Source organism: Acipenser ruthenus, chromosome 7, assembly GCF_902713425.1.
Source record: "Acipenser ruthenus chromosome 7, fAciRut3.2 maternal haplotype, whole genome shotgun sequence".
NCBI lineage: Eukaryota > Metazoa > Chordata > Actinopteri > Acipenseriformes > Acipenseridae > Acipenser > Acipenser ruthenus.
In genome coordinates, this window is record NC_081195.1 from 1004494 (window position 1) to 1023533 (window position 19040).

At 37.5% G+C, this 19040-nt stretch overlaps 1 protein-coding gene across 2 annotated transcripts; it reads right to left on the reverse strand.

Annotated features, from left to right (window-relative positions):
* Positions 1 to 2064: 2064 nt before the first annotated feature.
* Positions 2065 to 17374, reverse strand: LOC117415937 (FHF complex subunit HOOK interacting protein 2A-like). 2 transcript variants are annotated; one of them, XM_059026042.1, is made up of 18 exons: positions 17006 to 17374; positions 15277 to 15355; positions 14822 to 14991; positions 13639 to 13743; positions 13104 to 13226; positions 12688 to 12726; positions 11572 to 11859; positions 10862 to 11058; positions 10500 to 10614; positions 10326 to 10402; positions 9941 to 10133; positions 9012 to 9181; positions 7862 to 8002; positions 7689 to 7779; positions 7259 to 7402; positions 6711 to 6851; positions 6097 to 6200; positions 2065 to 5718 (listed from the first exon to the last, which is right to left on the reverse strand). In XM_059026042.1, exons 1-18 carry the CDS (start codon positions 17048 to 17050, stop codon positions 5613 to 5615), a joined length of 2328 nt encoding a protein of 775 aa, XP_058882025.1. In that variant the 5' UTR covers positions 17051 to 17374; the 3' UTR covers positions 2065 to 5612. The 2 variants fall into 2 exon arrangements, with proteins under 2 accessions (XP_058882025.1, XP_033882790.1); XM_034026899.3 differs by lacking the exon at positions 12688 to 12726 and having other exon boundaries at positions 17006 to 17373.
* Between the last annotated feature and the right edge of the window lie 1666 nt (positions 17375 to 19040).

The following is a 19040-nucleotide window of genomic DNA, read 5'->3' on the forward strand; positions in this document are numbered from 1 at the left end:
TGAGCATGCTAGAACACCCAGTAGTATACCACTGACTGAGCATGCTAGAACACCCAACAGTATATCACTGAGCATGCTAGAACACCCAGCAGTATACCACTGAGCATGCTAGAACACCCAGCAGTATACCACTGAACATGCTAGAACACCCAGCAATATACCACTGACTGAGCATGCTAGAACACCCAGCAGTATACCACTGACTGAGCATGCTAGAACACCCAGCAGTATACCACTGAGCATGCTAGAACACCCAGCAATATACCACTGACTGAGCATGCTAGAACACCCAGCAGTAACCACAGGATTCCAATAATAAGAAACATGTATGGTAATGGCTGAGTTATGTTTTGCTATTTAAACTTTACCAGCAACTTTCATACACCCTGGCCAGCACTACTCTGGGACTATCTTACCTTATGTTACATTGTATCTCAAAATAGTTTTAGAAAAGCTTTTGGAACCACCAAAAGAATTGAACCTACTTCTAAAGCTTTCCATTTTCAGTTATCTTCAATGTCAGTCCTGATCAGCGCGTTTCTCAGCTGCCTCTCAGCTGCCTCTCAGCAAAGCCAGACAGTTAATGCACTGTAATTGTAAATCATGCGTAACATGTTCCCTACACAACAGCACTTGAGGAGAGATAGGCATCCATTTCTATTAGAGGAGGTGTCACTTTCTAGATGCTGATTTATGTAGATGGCTGTTCCAATTCAGATATTAAAATGTGTGTAAATATGTCCTGTAGTTCAATGAATTATATAGAAATAGGATACTGGATTAAGATTAATAATCATGTCAGACACTTGGGCAATAAGAGGTTCAAAAAAAATATGAATCATGCACTGCTAACACACAAGCGGTGTTTCTGAATATGAATCATGCACTGCTAACACACAAGCGGTGTTTCTGAATATGAATCATGCACTGCTAACACACAAGCGGTGTGTCTGAATATGAATCATGCACTGCTAACACACAAGCGGTGTGTCTGAACATGAATCATGCACTGCTAACACACAAGCGGTGTTTCTGAATATGAATCATGCACTGCTAACACACAAGCGGTGTTTCTGAATATGAATCATGCACTGCTAACACACAAGCGGTGTTTCTGAATATGAATCATGCACTGCTAACACACAAGCGGTGTTTCTGAATATGAATCATGCACTGCTAACACACAAGCGGTGTTTCTGAATATGAATCATGCACTGCTAACACACAAGCGGTGTTTCTGAACATGAATCATGCACTGCTAACACACAAGCGGTGTTTCTGAATATGAATCATGCACTGCTAACACACAAGCGGTGTGTCTGAACATGAATCATGCACTGCTAACACACAAGCGGTGTTTCTGAACATGAATCATGCACTGCTAACACACAAGCGGTGTGTCTGAACATGAATCATGCACTGCTAACACACAAGCGGTGTGTCTGAACATGAATCATGCACTGCTAACACACAAGTGGTGTTTCTGAACATGAATCATGCACTGCTAACACACAAGCGGTGTTTCTGAATATGAATCATACACTGCTAACACACAAGCGGTGTTTCTGAATATGAATCATACACTGCTAACACACAAGCGGTGTTTCTGAATATGAATCATGCACTGCTAACACCAAGCGGTGTTTCTGAATATGAATCATGCACTGCTAACACACAAGCTGAGTTTCTGAATAAGAGTCATGCACTGCTAACACACAAGTGCTGTGTTTCTGAATATGGCTGTTAGTGTTTATTACATGCTTATTAAATCAAATGAGATGGTGATTTATTTTCTTGTCGTGACCGGTGCACCTTTGTAGGCAAAATCCATCCTTCTGGTAAGGATATAATATATAAGGGGCAATTATTCTGTGTGGCTGAACACATGGGACAGACTGCCAGACATTCAGGTGCCATGTTAGAATTAACATGACCTGCCAGTTCTGGCGCGGACACATACAGCATTTATTCAAGTATACATAGCGTACCTTTTCCTGCTCCTTCTTGCTGGCCTATAAATAATGCAATGACTTACAAAGCAACCCATTCTCTATAGACAGAATAACTAAGTATTGCTTACACTCAAAGTAATTTATTGAATCCCGGGGGCATAATCCAGGACTGGTAACATCAAATCCTATAGTGCTTATTACATTAAGGTTGCATACTAATAAACTGCACACATTGGGCAATTTACTAGACCACTCCTATTGCATCTAATTTTACATGAGTGCACAGCACCAACTACTGGTCAAATGTTGCAGTATCCATTTATAATTGAAATCTGCAAACAGCACTTAATTTGGTCTATTTTAATTTGACACCAGAACACACATTTACCACACAAATATATACATATTGCAAAATGATTTGGTCCAGTATCTTAACCTATAAATTGATAGCATTTAACCACTGACTTCTTTTGAAACAGTAACCAGATTTAAAATTAGCAATACAATGCATATATGGGAAATCAATCAAAATTTTAAATTAGCCTCACACTCTTGCCTATATAGAACATGGTATTACATGCAGAGTGAAATTATGCAGGTCATAAAGCAGTGCTGTCCTTGATTGAAAAAGCAAGCAGGTATTCTCTTGTGTGGCCTACACTCTATCACAGCATGTACAGTATATTGGGATTATCAATGAAAAAAGAGATTTCAAGTATGCAGCATTTTTTTTGTGTTTTTTTTTTTTTTTTTTAATGTCACTGATGATGGGTAATAAAGTGATTATTTACAACAGCAACAATGTAAAGCAAACAGTGTTTTTTTTTTGTAACATATACAAAATTAATACACATTAACAGTGAATCGGAATATACCAGTTTAGGCAGTACAATGTAAGGTGCAGATGCAACTTTTACTGGATGAACAAGGAAGACAACAGCTTTGCAGGTAATGGACCTTACTGAAGGCATCATTTACTATCCCATATATTTCTTTATAAAAGCTTACAAATAAACCAAAGATTACATTTTTGCAGCATTGTTGATGTTTGTTGTGTTAAATAAATAGAAATGGTGTTATAGTAAAGTTAGTATTGGAATTTTTTTTTTTTAAACAAACACCTACTGTATAGCTTGTTTTGTTTTCAATCAAGAGTTACTGAACCAGAAATGATACTGAACATGCTGTCATTTTGACAGATTTTTTTAGACATGCTTCATCAAATGCCTCTTGTGATGAGTTTGCTGAAGAGACATGTACAGCATTTGGTAAAGCAATCTCTTTATTTGCAGAACAGTGTCTAAAGTGAAAACTTGTGCAAACAAACTTCTGCTCACTCTCCTGGTTAGTCAGATTTGTGGATCTCTCCAATAGCTACATCAGGGGCTAATAAGGTAACACCCTTAAGAAATATATGTAAAACAATGAGACCATATTTTAACACTGAAGGCAACATGGTTCAACTTTACCTCTAAATTATAAAACATCTGTGCTAATTAAATATAAGTATGGTTTTATTAAAAGAGCAATAGTCTAGCCAGCAATCTGTGAATATATCTGCAACATAAATATAATATATCCCCCTTCTACATAAAACCAATATAACAAATTAAAACACGTGTATAGCATAAACACTGTTGGTAATAAATGTGCACAAGTGAAATGAAAACATTTTCCATCTTTACCAATGGTGTCACTCCAGTACAAGGTCCATTCCTTAATAAATATTTGGTTTGTTGGAACACACACTATTACTACAACAAACAGACACAAAACAGTATCTTACAGAGTATGAAACATTTCCAGAATCTTACAACAGACATTTTTTTTTTTTTTTTAAATCAATGTGCAATTTTTAAAACAACAAGTTTGCATAAAGTGGACAGACAGTCCTAAGAAATACAAAGGCTGTCTTTTGCATTCTTAAAAAAAAAAAAAAAAAACGAAACCAAGATTGCTACCAGGCAGAAGACACGGCAAATACAAGATACAGACTTTCACGTTCAGGGCAACAGGAATGTGCGGCAATCGTGTTCAACACAGATTTTAATCTGGTTTGGTTTCGGTGTGTCTGTCGGGTTGCTTAAGGTTAATACTATAAGTGGTCCATGCTACTTTTTAAACCTCTTATTTTAAATGAGTATTTCTATTCACATACCATGTTTAAATCTGCATCTGAAATCCATAAACCCTGGTTAAGTGTTATGATAAACATACAGTACTTGACATTATTATCACTGGATATGAAGTCTCCATTTAACATGATGAGACCTACATTTGTGCTAAAACATTAACCTAAGTCTAGTGATTCCTGATTGAGGAGTTTCTAAATTGTTTACATTAAAAAAAAAAAAAAAAATCTGCTAAAATGGTATGCATCTGGTACGTTGTTTACGAAGTTGTATCAATTAATCCCTTATATAAAAAGAAACATTCCTATAGAAATAAAATATAATACCTAAAATCATGCCCAATCCCAAGGCACAGATGACAACACAACGGTTTAACAAAGCAACAGCCCAAGTTAAATAGCACTGTTTTAGCAAAAAAAACCTAAAACTATAACCTGGAACACGTAATATACTATTCAACCATCACAATTTCTTTTTTTATAAAATGGGGCTAACAAAGCATAAAAAGTGCAAATGCATGTAGTAATAAAGTTTTTCTCTGAATATATGTATATATAAAATCCAATTTGGTCAAATTAAAATCTATACCAATGTGTTCATTTAAATTCTTTTGAGGGTTTCTAAGTGGCTTGCACCACAGTAATCCTCTAGTTTTTTTCCGTCATGACATTTACAAACATACTGGGCTGTAAAGCAAATACATTAGCAACAAGCAACAACAAAGGTTTATGTTTAAATTGACGAATGTTTTTTTTCTACCAATTGTTTTGGGTATTCTGTCTGAATTAAATTTTACTACTACCTTATTTACGCAAAATGCGAATTTTACGCATCGTTTGTGCAGTATGTCGTCAATTTTGGTCTACAAGTTGTGTTCTTGTATTTACACTTCTGTCCAGATTCATTTTTGGGTATAATGCTAAAATAGCTGCTAAAAATACTCAAATGAAAAACAAACAGAAATCACCTAGCTTTATTTAAAAAGCATTGTTAAGAACAGAGGCAGTATTTGCATGCAGACCCATGTGTGTTTTTTGTGTTTTGTTTTAGTTTTTTTCCCCCCCTTCTCATCCAGTTTAAGAAAAATGTTATAAAATAAAATTTCAAGAGACAGCTTGGCATGTATTTGCACCATATACATTAAGCAGGATGATACATGTATTGTTGTAAAATCTCCTTCTGTTCTCGGTACAAGATTTTCTAATTCTTTTCAAACCAGTTCCCTTCTTTATCCTATAAGATCTTCACAGGGTCATAATTTAGCTTTTGGTTTAGCAGTTGTAGGACGTCTAACAACATGACCATTCGTCAAAAAGGTGTGACAACTAAAGAATCAGACTGTATCAAAGCCGGGTTGTTAATTGGTGGCCTGTCATGATCAGCAGTCATGAAAAAGGACGGCTTTTTGTTAAAGAATGAAGGGCTTTTTAGTTCTGCTCTCCCCACAACTCACTGCAGCACATCTGTTGAGCTTCCAAATTGTCTTGTTTAAAGTATGTGACAGTCATAGTGTGCATTACAATGTCCTCTATGGCGTGGTTGATGCGTGAAATTTAACAAATGCTATTGCTGCCAATTCCTTACAAAACTCCTCCAGGACAATCACACCCTCCAACAAGGTACTGTGGTCAATGCTGAAAAATAAAACAAATATTTTTTAGGCTGATGACAATTAACAATACATACTAATAATACCAATGTGCTGTAAATTCCCATTAAACAAGAAAAGTTGAACAAAACTTTAATTAAAATGTACTTTGCCTTCGTTATTATTGCTTTTGCAGTAGGTATTTTTTGGGACCTAGGCCACACAACATTCATGGTAAAAGCACTGCATTATGGGTGAAGCTCAGTAACCCTCGCATATAGAACTTCCACTGCACCTTCAGTAAAAGCACTGCATTGTGGGTGAAGCTCAGTAACCCTCACATATATAAAACTTCCACTGCACCTTCAGTAAAAGCATTGCATTGTGGGTGAAGCTCAGTAATCCTCGCATATAAAAAACTTACACTGCATCTTCAGGGTCCAGTCCCAGCAATCGCTTTCTGACCTGCAGAAGTTTAGGGGTAAAATCTGGGATGCGCTGGATTCTCAACATAAGGTCTCCAACCACCTGAAAATAACAGGAATGAAAATATCAAATATTATTATTTATTATTATTATTTGTTTATTTAGCAGACGCCTTTATCCAAGGCGACTTACAGAGATTAGGGTGTGTGAACTATGCATCAGCTGCAGAGTCACTTACAATTACATCTCACCCGAAAGACGGAGCACAAGGAGGTTAAGTGACTTGCTCAGGGTCACACAATGAGTCAGTGGCTGAGGTGGGATTTGAACCAGGGACCTCCTGGTTCAAATACATATCCAACCAAGTAAGTCACTTGTTATTTGCCAAATACTCTGAGGGACATATCCTTGCCTTGGGCTTGCCCTGAAATTAGAAAAGCATTGAGCACTACATACCATCCTGCAAGTCCATACCTGGACATATATAAACACAAACATTTACAATGTTTAACCTGAGCACCTATTTCTCCCAAAATGCTAGATCATCACTAATAAGGAATGGAATGCTGCCAATAAAGGTGTGTGAACTTTCAGTCCAGTTCAATTACTTACCCTGACAATCACAGAGAAGAGAGACCGACAGCCTGGAGCTAGGTTGATGTAGGGGTCTAATAAGTACTCGTGTATGTGAGGGTGGGGAAACATGGACAATTTCGACAACACTGAAGTCACTTGTAAATTCACATCATAAGGCTGAAAACAAAAACATATGGATGATATTAATTCATTATATAATATAGAAGTCTAATTATAAAAATAAAATCCAGTATCTATCAAAAGGGCAGAAAGGAATTATCTGTATATATAGCAGTACATTCTATTGCTTAATATAACCCATTTGGTCAAATTTTAAATACATTTTTTTAATTTTTAGAACAGTTTGTGTGATTGAAGTTTGAGAAGTCGCGCTGCCATAACTTTGAGAAAAAAAAAAAAACATAAAAACTTAACATGGTACAACTGTACACACAGTGACTGAAGGGGATATAATTGGATGTGAAATTAATCTACAAACTCAAATGTAGCATTTAAAAAAACTAAACAAAAAAGCTCTACTTTTAAACCTTTTACCAGTTTGCTGTAGCTATTTTGTTTTGTACCTGATCAAGGATCCTACCCATCCGGTCAAAAAGAACTTTAAGGAAATGCCCCTCAAAGAAAGCAGCATCCAAACGACACTTTTCAAATGTCTTCGGTGCTCCTGGCCACTCCCATCTCGTGCAGAAAGCACAGAATTCACGGAACTACAAAACGATATACAAAGCGAATAACACTGTGCATTAATAATGGCAAAATTCGCATTCAATTTCAAACGTTTATTTTACATTTTGTATAAACAGGCTTCTAAGAACCTATTTCAATCTAGTATAAAACTATGTAGTAAGAGATTATTGCATAAAATAACACATTATTTTAAAAGAACGTATCCACTTCAATGTAGCCGTCACACTGGTTTTAACTTATTCCAATGTAGTTTTCAAACGGTTAAAAACAATACTGAACAGTGCATAAAAAAAACTAGCGCTTTACCTGTCTATGTGCATCTCTGAGGTAGGTATCATAACCTGTGCCTTCTACATGATACGAAGATTTTGCTTCATCGGGGACTAAACAAAGGAAACTATAGGAAGATGAACATTATTATTATTTTTCCACAAACATATATAACACTGTGCCTTTTATTTATAAAAACATTGCCATACCTATTTACAATTTTATGAACCTCTGTCTTGCCATCAGATTTTGTGTGGTCTGGAGTTTGAGGCGGGGATGCACTCAGCCAGTCAGCTGATAACCTGTTGCCAGGTGAAAGGTCTGTAAAAAGAGGATCTTCCTCTAGGTCTCTAAAAAAAAAAAAAAAAGATTTAACAAAAGATTACAACACATAAAATGAGATATGGAAACTAATATGCTGGGGCTGAGAACAGTGGGTTCCATACATCAACTAATAACATATATCTGGAATGTTTAAAATCACAGCCCAAGCCTGTGTAGGACAGCAGGATCCAGGCAAGAGAACCTGGCTGTTCACGCTACCTCTCTGAAGACTAGGAACTGCAAATACTCAAGTAAAACATCAGCGGATCAACGTAAAGGTGCAAGCATGTGTAAAAGCAGTATTAAAACCCTATACCACTCCAGTGTGTGTAAAAGCAGTAGATTCTGTAACCAAATCTAAGCGCTGTTTTTTTTTTGTTTTGTTTTATTTTATTATTGGTTTTGTTCTTTGAATATATAAAAAAAAACAAAAAAAACCAAGTTGTTTAGTTTATCCACTTCGTGCCCACAGGGCCAGTACGGGTACATCTCAATAGCGCAGTACAAATACAAAGAGACATTTACTAACATACAAAAAAATAATACAAATGCTTTTAAAAAGACCAAATTCCCATTGGGCTTATTTTTTTTTTTTTTTTCTATTGATTTTTTTTATTATTACATGCACGACAGCCGCTATAAGATCATTAACTTGATTAAAAAATGTGTCTTGATGAATCTACCGATTAATCTACTGGTTAATCAACTAATGCACATAAATGAACTTATCAAAAATTTGAATCGAGTGACAGCCCTAATTTCAATATATACTTTGATGTGTACGTTTTTTTATTTTTTTTACTTTGTAGTTAAGTCTTTGCGATGTTAAAATGTTATTTGCTTATTTAGGGGTTCTTTGCTTAGAAAATACTAACCAGGGCTGTCACTATACATCAGAATGTAATATAAAGAGTGTGTGTATGTAGATATGGTTTAAATGCTGACAACCTGCATAGCATTTAAACGTTCAAAAAATGTACCAAAAGCACATCCCTAACAGCTCCAGCGTGTGTAAAAGCAGTATTAAAACCCTACATGGCTCCAGCTATTTGTCCGTTTTCCACCACGTCTTTGTCTTCTTGACAGGGAGGTTTGTATTCGGTGTAGTTTCTCTCTTCCAAGTTCCTGAGGACCAGGTTGTAAATGATGTGCTCACTGGGCTTTTGTAAAAGGTGCTCAAACATTCTTAGGGTCATTATACTGATCTATAAATAATGAAAGAAAAATATACCTTTAACAGCTCATAATTCCTTAAATAGTACAGTTATTTTTCATGTATCTATATTCCACCACAATGTGCATTTATATGAAAAGTATGCCTTCATTTCAGTTGCATTTTACAAATTCTTAAAAGAAACTAATAAATGACAAATGTCTTTTAAAAAGTTCTTATCAAAAGCAAAGGTTCCTAGGGGCTCCTGAGTGGCGCATCCAGTAAAAGGCACTCCTCGTGGAGTGCAGAATGCGCCCTATAGCCCGGAGGTCGCCGGTTTGGGTCCAGGCTATTCCACTGACGGCCATGGATGGGAGTTCCCTGGGGGAGGTGCACAATTGTCAAGCGCCTCCCGGGGTGGGGAGGGCTTAGGTCGGCCAGGGTGTCCTCGGCTCACCGCGCACCAGCGACCCATGTAGACTGGCTGGGCGCCTGCGGGCTTGCCTGCAAGTGGCCCAGAGCTGCGTGGTCCTCCAACGCTGTAGCTCTGAGTTCACTGCATGGCGGGCCTGCAGAGTGAAAAGAAGCGGACGGCTGACGGCACACGTTTCGGAGGACACATGTATTCGTCTTCGTCTCTCCCAAGTCAGCTCGGGGTTGCAGCGGTGAGCCAGGCTTAAAAGTGGGCATTTCAAATTGGGGAGAAAATGGGGTAAAAAAACAATTGGCGATTCCAGTATCCTTAAGCTATTATGGTGAAGTCTATTGAACTTGAAAGCTAATATATTAGATAATTATGCGAATGCCTCACCTCATCTGAAAGATGATCACAATGCTCTATGAGTCGGTGCCTCAGAGGATAACTATTAATGCCTGCCAGTGTTTCAGGCTCTCTCTGCTCCCCCAGAATAAAGTAAATTGTCTCCTGCAGCAAAGCCTCAGACGTGACCTGGCGAATGAGACGGTTTAGCAGAGCTGTGGAGGTCAGAATTCCAATTTCAGACCTGAAATAAAAATGCAAACATTTAACTCTGATGGGGAAAGCAATTTTTACTGACTAGATCAAAATACAATGTATCATCTCTGTAAAAAAAAAAAAAAAAGTGCTTCTGCCAAAGCATCAGAAAGTCTGCACACCCTTAAGAAATAGTGGAAGTGATATTAGGCAAAAATTACAAGTCTGCTTTGGAACTTACGTCTGCATTAACTGTGGCTCCATGACAGAAACAAAGAACCTCTCCCGCACGTATCTTGCAAGTGTTACAGCAGCAGTCTGCAAACCACATAACAAAACAAATTGAAAATCTCTGTACAGCAACTGCTATAATTGATTAAAAAAAGCACTATGCTCAAGCAAAATGTATGTATACCTTCTGTGCTTCTTTGATAAGCTGATCACAGTAATCCAACCAAGAAAGGAAAGAGATGAGGGCTCGCTTTCCTGGGAATGCTGTCGTGTCTTCTTTGCCGCTGTATGCATCCAATCTAATTAAATGACAAGCTTTTACTTTAGAACTTCCAAAATAAATGGGTTTTAAATTAATTTCATTGTAAAAACTGTCAACTTGTACATTTAGAATGTCTGATTTGTATGGAAATTTTGCAAAGAAATATTTTCTTATTTAATTGTAATAAGAAATATGTGCAGTTGACAGATGTGTAATAGACAGTTTCTGAAAAGACACAGAAGATTAGTAAAATATACTTAAATATATATCAGAAACGTGCCTACCCCCAGTTAACTGACTCAACAGTCTCGATATCCAGTGGATCCATTGACTGCGGCAGTGCTTTGTAGAACACAGTCAGCCTCTCTGTCAGAAGCTCACACAGGGCAGTGTTCTCTGTCAGGCACTTGGCAGCTGCTGGCTCAGGCAAACTCACTAACAACATAAGACCTTCACAGGCTTTCACTACAATCCGTCCATCCTGAAAAAAGCACAAGAGTTGCTGCTTTAAAAAACAAATGAATTCATCAGCAACACAAGTATTACTTGTGTAGAAATCCATCATGACATCCCTCGCCCACTGTCTGTACAGATAGCATGCAGCACAGAATGCAACAAAATAAGATTCACTAATATTTCTTCAGTCAATAACAGCAAAAAAAAATTAAAAATAATAATAAAGTATTTTTTTTTAACCCTATGCTACCCAGTGTCCAATATATTTGACAATGAGAAAATAGACATTAAATAGGTACTGGAACATACCCAGGGCAGTAAAGTGTTAATACTAAAAACAAAAACAAAGATGAAAAATATTACTGAAAGCGTGTATAAAGTGCTTTGTTCCATCCCCAAGATTAAATACAAAAAGCACAATCAACAGTCTTTTCATGCGTTAAGACTTTACATCCCCTTGAATGAAAAAAAAAAAAAAACAATTAAAAAACATTTTCTTTCAACATAAATATTCTAAAGAAAGCAGTGCAACACTTACAGGGCTCCTTGTTAGATTAAGCAAAGAATTGACTAGATTGTAGTCCTGGTTGGGATGATTTGCAGGGGCCTCGCTCTGCGACGATATATTCAATGTGTTCACTGAGGCAGGCTCCTCGGAAGTCTGTTCCGTCGACTCAGTTTCATTGTTGGTAGCTGCTTCTGGTTCTCCAGTGAGCTCAGTCTGCCCAGTATCTGAAGCGGAGGAAGCACTGGGTTCTTTGAGTTTTCCCGATATGCTTTCTCTAACAGGGATGGAGGACCCGCTTGCACCTGCCTTTGACTTGTTCTGAGAAACAAAAAGAAAGGGTTAATAATTACTGCAGGAATCATAGGTGTAAAATAGTCAGTTTTATTGCTCCCCCATTTCTGTTGCTGAAACATGAAACTGCTTCAAAAGTGTAGGCACTAGAAAGCAATGTACCAACACACATATGGAACTACTGTATTTTGGCAACACCTACATAATTTACTTTAAATTGTGTACTGTAAAGTATAAACCAACAAAACTGAACTAAAACAAGCTCATTTACAAATACTGATTGATTGATAGGTAGTCATTTTGAGAAAAACACTTGCACAGCAGAAGTACTAAGTGCAGAAAGGATGTAGGCAACTTACATCTCACCTACATTCATTTCTGACTACAATCAGCCAACATGGACAAATATGACTGCAAACAGCCAATAGCTACTATTTATATCTTCTTATTCTTTTAACTCATTTTGAAATGCCCAAACTGGATACAATCCGCATACTGATTGATGAGGACTACTGATCAAAAGGTGACTTCCGTCCCCACTGGCAGGCCTTATCTCACATGCCAAACCAAACCAAGGAATGTTACCACTGGAGGGCAGGCCCACCCTGGGAAGATTCGGACTGGACTGGTAACAAACCCTACCTGACCAGGAGGGGTCACTGCAGTGCAATGATGTGAACTACCCATAAAGAATTTACACCCCCCCCCGCAATAAATAATACATAGTGGAATATATCAGCACAAGTGATACTGTGGGCCCCTAGCCAAGATCAGCGCAAACAGGGGTGGGATGTTAGAAATAAAGCAATATGCAGTGCTCAACTATGCATTCGCAGGTTCAGCCTGGCTGCTCACCTGCCTTCTGTAAGAATGCAGGACAGGATCCTGCTTCACCTAACAAACAAGGGTGAAGTGAAACATCAAGCACAGAGACCCCAATGCAAGCTGTTCCAAACACTGACTTAGAATCGTCTATAAGGAATTGTTGACGTCTTGAACATTTGTGTTGAAATGAAATACAAAAAACTTGGGTGTATAGAAAGGGTTAACTGAATTCATCTCCTATTTTAAATCCAAGTAACAGCAGTTTCCAAGAAGCTGGACTTCTTTCTGGCTAAATTTCATCATCAAAACACTGGCTCCGGCTTTTATTATTGTGTTTTTCATTACGCTGCTCACTCACACAAAAATAAAAATAATACATAGTGGAATATAACAGAGTCATAGGGGCTAGACATTAAAATACTTGAAAAAAATACAGGTATCCATACCTCTAAGAAAAAGTTGACAAGGTAGGGGTCTTGCTTCAGCTTTGCACACACTATACAGAGAAACTGGATTTCTTCATTCTCGGTAGGAGCTGTTAAAACCTCTCCACAAAGACGGATAAGTTTCTGTAGAGAAAAAAAAAAAAAAAAAAAATTCAAACTGTAATAAAACTATGAACGAATCACTAAAAAAAAAAAAAAAAAAAAACAGGATAATTATTTCAGATGACTGGAAGCAGTGTACAAATTGGAATTAATGGATTTTCAAACAAATTAAAATATTGGTCCCTTACTCACAAAGTGAGTTAACAAACATAACACCTTCAGTGAAAGCTGAATACTTTTATTTTAATAACATACTTATTTTTTATTATTTCTTTAAAAGAAAGCAGTACTTAAAGTTAGTATGTACCTAACAGCTGTACTATCTAGTCACAATCTAGATTGAGTAGAGCAGCTGACGGCAATCTTTTTATGCTTGAATTGTAATAACACAACACACATGAAAATCAGTGTTACCATCCTCACAGCAGCTCACCTGAACTGGCCTGTGCACATTGATATGGGGAAGCAGAGGCTGACGGATTCTTCCTAGAAGTTTTGTATAGAATGACAACACCTGCTGCTTCATTCCAGGCGGGCACTGAAAAAGAAAAAATGGTTTTCAGCGATGCAAGAATATGAGATTTCCCAAACAGGTAGTGTTTGCCAAATGTTATATCAGGCTGCATTATTAACATGTGGCGCAGAAATCAACAGCATTTTAGCATCTGTGAAATGAAAGCATGACCTCTACACACAATTACATGCAGACCCTGTACAGACCAAAAACTAGAAAACATAAAAGGCCCCTATGTAATCAGTGATGATTGGTAGTTACAAGCCCTAGTCTTGGTGTGCCTTAACTTTGCACATTTATTGTGCAATGCAAAAGGAAAAGTAAATTGTTTGTCCTTTATGAGAACTGCAATGTGCAGTACACATGGACACCGAGATCTTCATTGACTTCTGTATACATGCACACTTACTGTGGAAAACAATACCCAAATGTTAATTGTAAAAATGTATTTGTAAATCTTGAAAAGAGCCTCTGGCTCACGGCCATGTTCATGTCAGAGAAAATAAATCTCTACCCAACCCTGAGAGCAGCTATGTTACTTCACATACCGCCAGAAAAAGGCACTTTACTGATGGACTCATTTTATTGTTGACAACATTTTAAAATGCTATGTTTTCATTTTAATGGATTTTACCCCCTACAGTTAAATAGTTCATTCACAAATACCCCCCCCCCCCCCCCCCCCCCCCAATTATTATTATTATTATTACTATCATCATTATTAATTGTCTGGTAAAGGTGAATGTGTTGTTATAATATATATATATATATATATATATATATTTTTTTTTTTAAAAGACAAAAATTACAATAAATAAGTTTCTTTCTTTATTAGGTGGAAATGATTTTCTAAGTCACTTCTAAATGTTAACACTATATCCTGAGAATGGTCCTTGTGGTGCAATGCAAGAGTATCCTTGTCTGTGTTCTACTGATCACACAGACAAGGATGACAAGCCGTTGTGTGTACAGTATATTGGTTAATAAATCCTCTCTGCTTTTGACTGTGTGTGAACAAACCCCAAACACTCAAAGCTGAGTTGTGAAGCGTATAAAGACAGCAAGTGAGAGATAGTGCTTGGCAGCTGGGTGCGAGTCTTACATCAGCTTTGCCCAGCGTGTAGAGGGTCTCCAGGATCTTGTGATGCAGTAAATACTCCATGCAGGGCCCCGTCTCTCCAGACTCACGCTCATTCTCCTCCTGTATCAGGATGTCAAGCATCTGCTCCAGATGGGAGGGGATGTTTGTGTCTGTCACTGGGGCTTTATCATCTAGAGCACACAACAAACACTTTTAATCTCAGCGAGACATTTTCCTGTTGCACTTACAAAGAACTCTATTGCGGTTGGGTTATCCAATCCTGTACAGATGCCCCCTTTGCTATATAGATAAGGTAAAAAAAATATTATAGGGTTTGTTACTTTAAAAAAAACAACTTGGGAAACTCTGTAAAGCAGTTTTAACTTACTGTTAACAAACAGATCATAGGCTGTTAGAAAAATATATAAACCTAAATAGACAAAAGACATGAGCACTAGGAGCTGTCAACTCCTTACCTGATGTTTCTATATAGTAATGTGTGATTGCCTTCCAGTGGTACACAAAATCCTCTTGCAAGGGAAGTGAAGGAGCGAGCTGCAAGAAGAGAAACACCATGTGTTACAAATACATGCATTGTGGGCGAGAAACTAACAGTGTTTTAAAATGACACAATCCAAAAGAAATGAAAGAAAACACATAACTCCTATTGTGTAGAAAAAATAAAATTGGTTTCTTTCATCTACTGTAGAAAAAATTAAATATGTATGTATTTTTGTAATGATGATGCAACATTGCTGTTGTCAACCAAAGGTCAAGGAAAAATAAAGGTTGTAATTCTACTCTTACAAGATGATAAAAATTGTGCTATGCAGTATGTCTTGCTTCATAAGTACCCGTAAGACATATTTAACAGCACAATTCATAATCTTGTCAGCAGAATTACAACCTGTATTTTTTCTTGACCTTTGGTTGACAACAGCAATGTTGCATAATCATTATCATCATCATCATTACATAAATACTGCAGAGCAAGCCTTGCCCCCATACATGTATTATGAAACCGGTCAGTAACTAGGCAACCACTTGGACCAAAGGCAGTGTCCTCTTGATGGAGTAGTATAGGGAATGAAAAGGTACATTATGGAAGGGTCTACAAGTTTACTACAAGTTTGATAGGCTCCTGGAGAACAGAGAAAAGTGAAATAAATTCACAAGTTCTGCAGTCTCATTTTTGGAGTTTCCCAGCTGAAGGCTAGTCCTTGAAACCCGCATTACAGAGTGAAGGTAACGCCCCAGCTGTCCACCTGCTGTCCTATAGTATCACTGTGCTTCAGGGGGTCTTTCTTTATTGTGAGGACGCCTCCCTGGGGGCAATATGAATTCCAGAAATCAGATTCAAGCATAACTACACGCATATATATCCTGTAACATACCGGTGACCCCTTTATTCTCAAAAAAGCCCTTGGGATCCAGAAAGCTTTTGTGCCTGGAATCAGTATTATTATTGTACATCGATTGGGTTTTGGTATTTTCTAAATTGCAAAGGCAAGTTCTGTGTGGATGAAGACAGGACTTTAACAATTACTTATGTCCCATTCAAATAAGTTTGTAATATATATATATATATATATATATATATATATATATATATATATATATATATATATATATATATATAAATTGGGTTAGAGAAGTGCGATAAGTGCTTTCATTTCAAGGGGTATTTTAAGTACTAAAAGGATTCAAAACAGGTTCTTCACTTAGGACAAGTTGAGGTACTGAGTGAATATTACTACACAGCCCTGTCTCCGTCAACTCAAATTTAACCACCGAAGTTGGAAAGTATTTGTGTTACAGCCTTTATATTCCAAGAGAGCATATTGTGTTTTTAATTTTATACATCTCTATAAATTAAGTATTTTTCGTTACATAACATTCACAAAACAAAAAATCGCCAGCAATAAAATAGTAACGCAAGGCAAACGACAATTATTTTATGCCGACCATTATTTATTAATAGGTGTTTACCAGTACTTGTCATTTAAAAAATAATAAATTTCACAAACAGAAGAAATGCCAATAAATTAATTATGTTTTAGTTTTAGTTTTGTTTTTAACCAGTCCTTAACAGTCCTAAACACATTTTAAAAAATTGTCACCTTAGGCCCACTGCTCCCCGGACTCGATTCGAGTCTTAGCCGTTTAACCTCCGCCTTCTGCGGCTTCTATCCTGAGCAAACTTACCGCCTCGACTGCGTGCTGGAGGATGGAGGTGAATTTGGAAAACATTTTGTTTTTGGACTGCAGCAGTTTCTCCCGAGAAGATTTAGAGAATTCCTCAATCTTCTTCCTGTTGGTGCCGCCGCGATCCAGATTGGAGGTGTCATACAGCAACACTCAACACAAGAAAGAAAAAATAAAAAGATTACAACGATAAAATAATAAACGAGAAGCCACACAGATCGCCACAGCCTGTGCCGGTTACAGTGTAAACACTCGCTGACGTAACATACGCACTCAAGCCTTCTCTGAGACACCGTGGCACTTAGAAAGTAATGCATGCGGACTGACCACCAGAGGGCCTCGGGAGACGAGGCATTCTTCACTGCCAGCTACTGAAAATAACTGGACACATCAAAGAGGAAATAGCATTTTTAGTACATTAATCATATTTAGGGTACCACTGAACTTTTGAGAAGGATTGTTCATTAAAATCCTTAGCATATTTTTAAAGACGAGACGATGATCGATTTAGAGCAGGGGTCTCCAATCTTGGTCCAATTAAGTAATTTAGGGTACAGTTGGAACAAGAACCAGGAAATTTGAGGCACAGCGGCCCTCTAGGACCTGAATTGGACACCTCTTTAGACACCAAGATATTTAGTAAGTAAAGAGTCTGAGTGAGGAAAAATGTCCAAAACAATCCCCACCCCTAGTGCTGCTGTAAATAATTTGTGCCTGTACTGTGTGTATGGTGGTTTGAATCCCTTTTGAAGCTAACTGCTGATCTTGGCTAGGGTCTCCCAATAGCTTGGTAACATTCATTGCTTAGGGTAGGTGGTTAAGGAAAGGTTATTGACTTGACAATGGAAATGAGGTACCATTCTAATGAGGGCATCTCCACATGGGTATAAAAATAATAAGTGAATAAATAAAGGACTACAACTTTCATAGTTGTTTATTCAATGTATCTTCAAAAGTAACAATCATATTTTTCAAATATTTCATTAAAAAAAAGCCTTCAGACAAAAGAAGGAGACTAGGCAGGTCTGTAAATGAAGAACAGCTGCAGGGATAGTACAACACACCACAGCAACAACTGATACATTGGAATTGCATTGCAGTTATATTGCTGTGATGGGCAGGTACAGTGCAGCTATCCTGAATTGCATTGCAGTTATATTGCTGTGATGGGCAGGTACAGTGCAGCTATCCTGAATTGCATTGCAGTTATATTGCTGTGATGGGCAGGTACAGTGCAGCTAAGTTGAATTGCATTGCAGTTATATTGCTGTGATTGGCAGGTACAGTGCAGCTATCCTGAATTGCATTGCAGTTATATTGCTGTGATGGGCAGGTACAGTGCAGCTATCCTGAATTGCATTGCAGTTATATTGCTGTGATGGGCAGGTACAGTGCAGCTAAGCTGAATTGCATTGCAGTTATATTGCTGTGATTGGCAGGTACAGTGCAGCTATCCTGAATTGCATTGCAGTTATATTGCTGTGATTGGCAGGTACAGTGCAGCTATCCTGAAGTCTAACTGGAGGAAAGCATGCATTTAAACCACTGTAACTGCACATTGCACACAATGATGATGTTTAAAGTGTCTGCAATCCTTTTAGCATACACTTCACCATCACAACATTCACAACACAGCTCCGCATAGTGTTCTCAAAGGGTTCTTTCTGAATCAAGTGTAAGCGGTCTGGAGCTGGTGGAATGTGCTTCAGTGTCTAATAAAATGTAATAAATGCGCTGTGTTTATACAGTCGGCTGCACAAATAGTAGGAAAGCACAACCAGACGCTGAATTTCCTTCAGATATTGCTACATACTGTACTGTAGACATGTACAACAGAGGCCCGTTGTGATAAACTTTGATCAGATAGTTCAGTATTTGCTGTACTTTTATTCTTTTGATAGAGAAGTTACCTCTGGTGGAAAAACTGTGAACCAGACTTCCAATGTAAATTTAAGACAGTGATACTAATGATGTCATTTAGTTGACTAAGATAATAAAGCTACTTATTAACACCATTTAAAAAGGTACCCCTCTC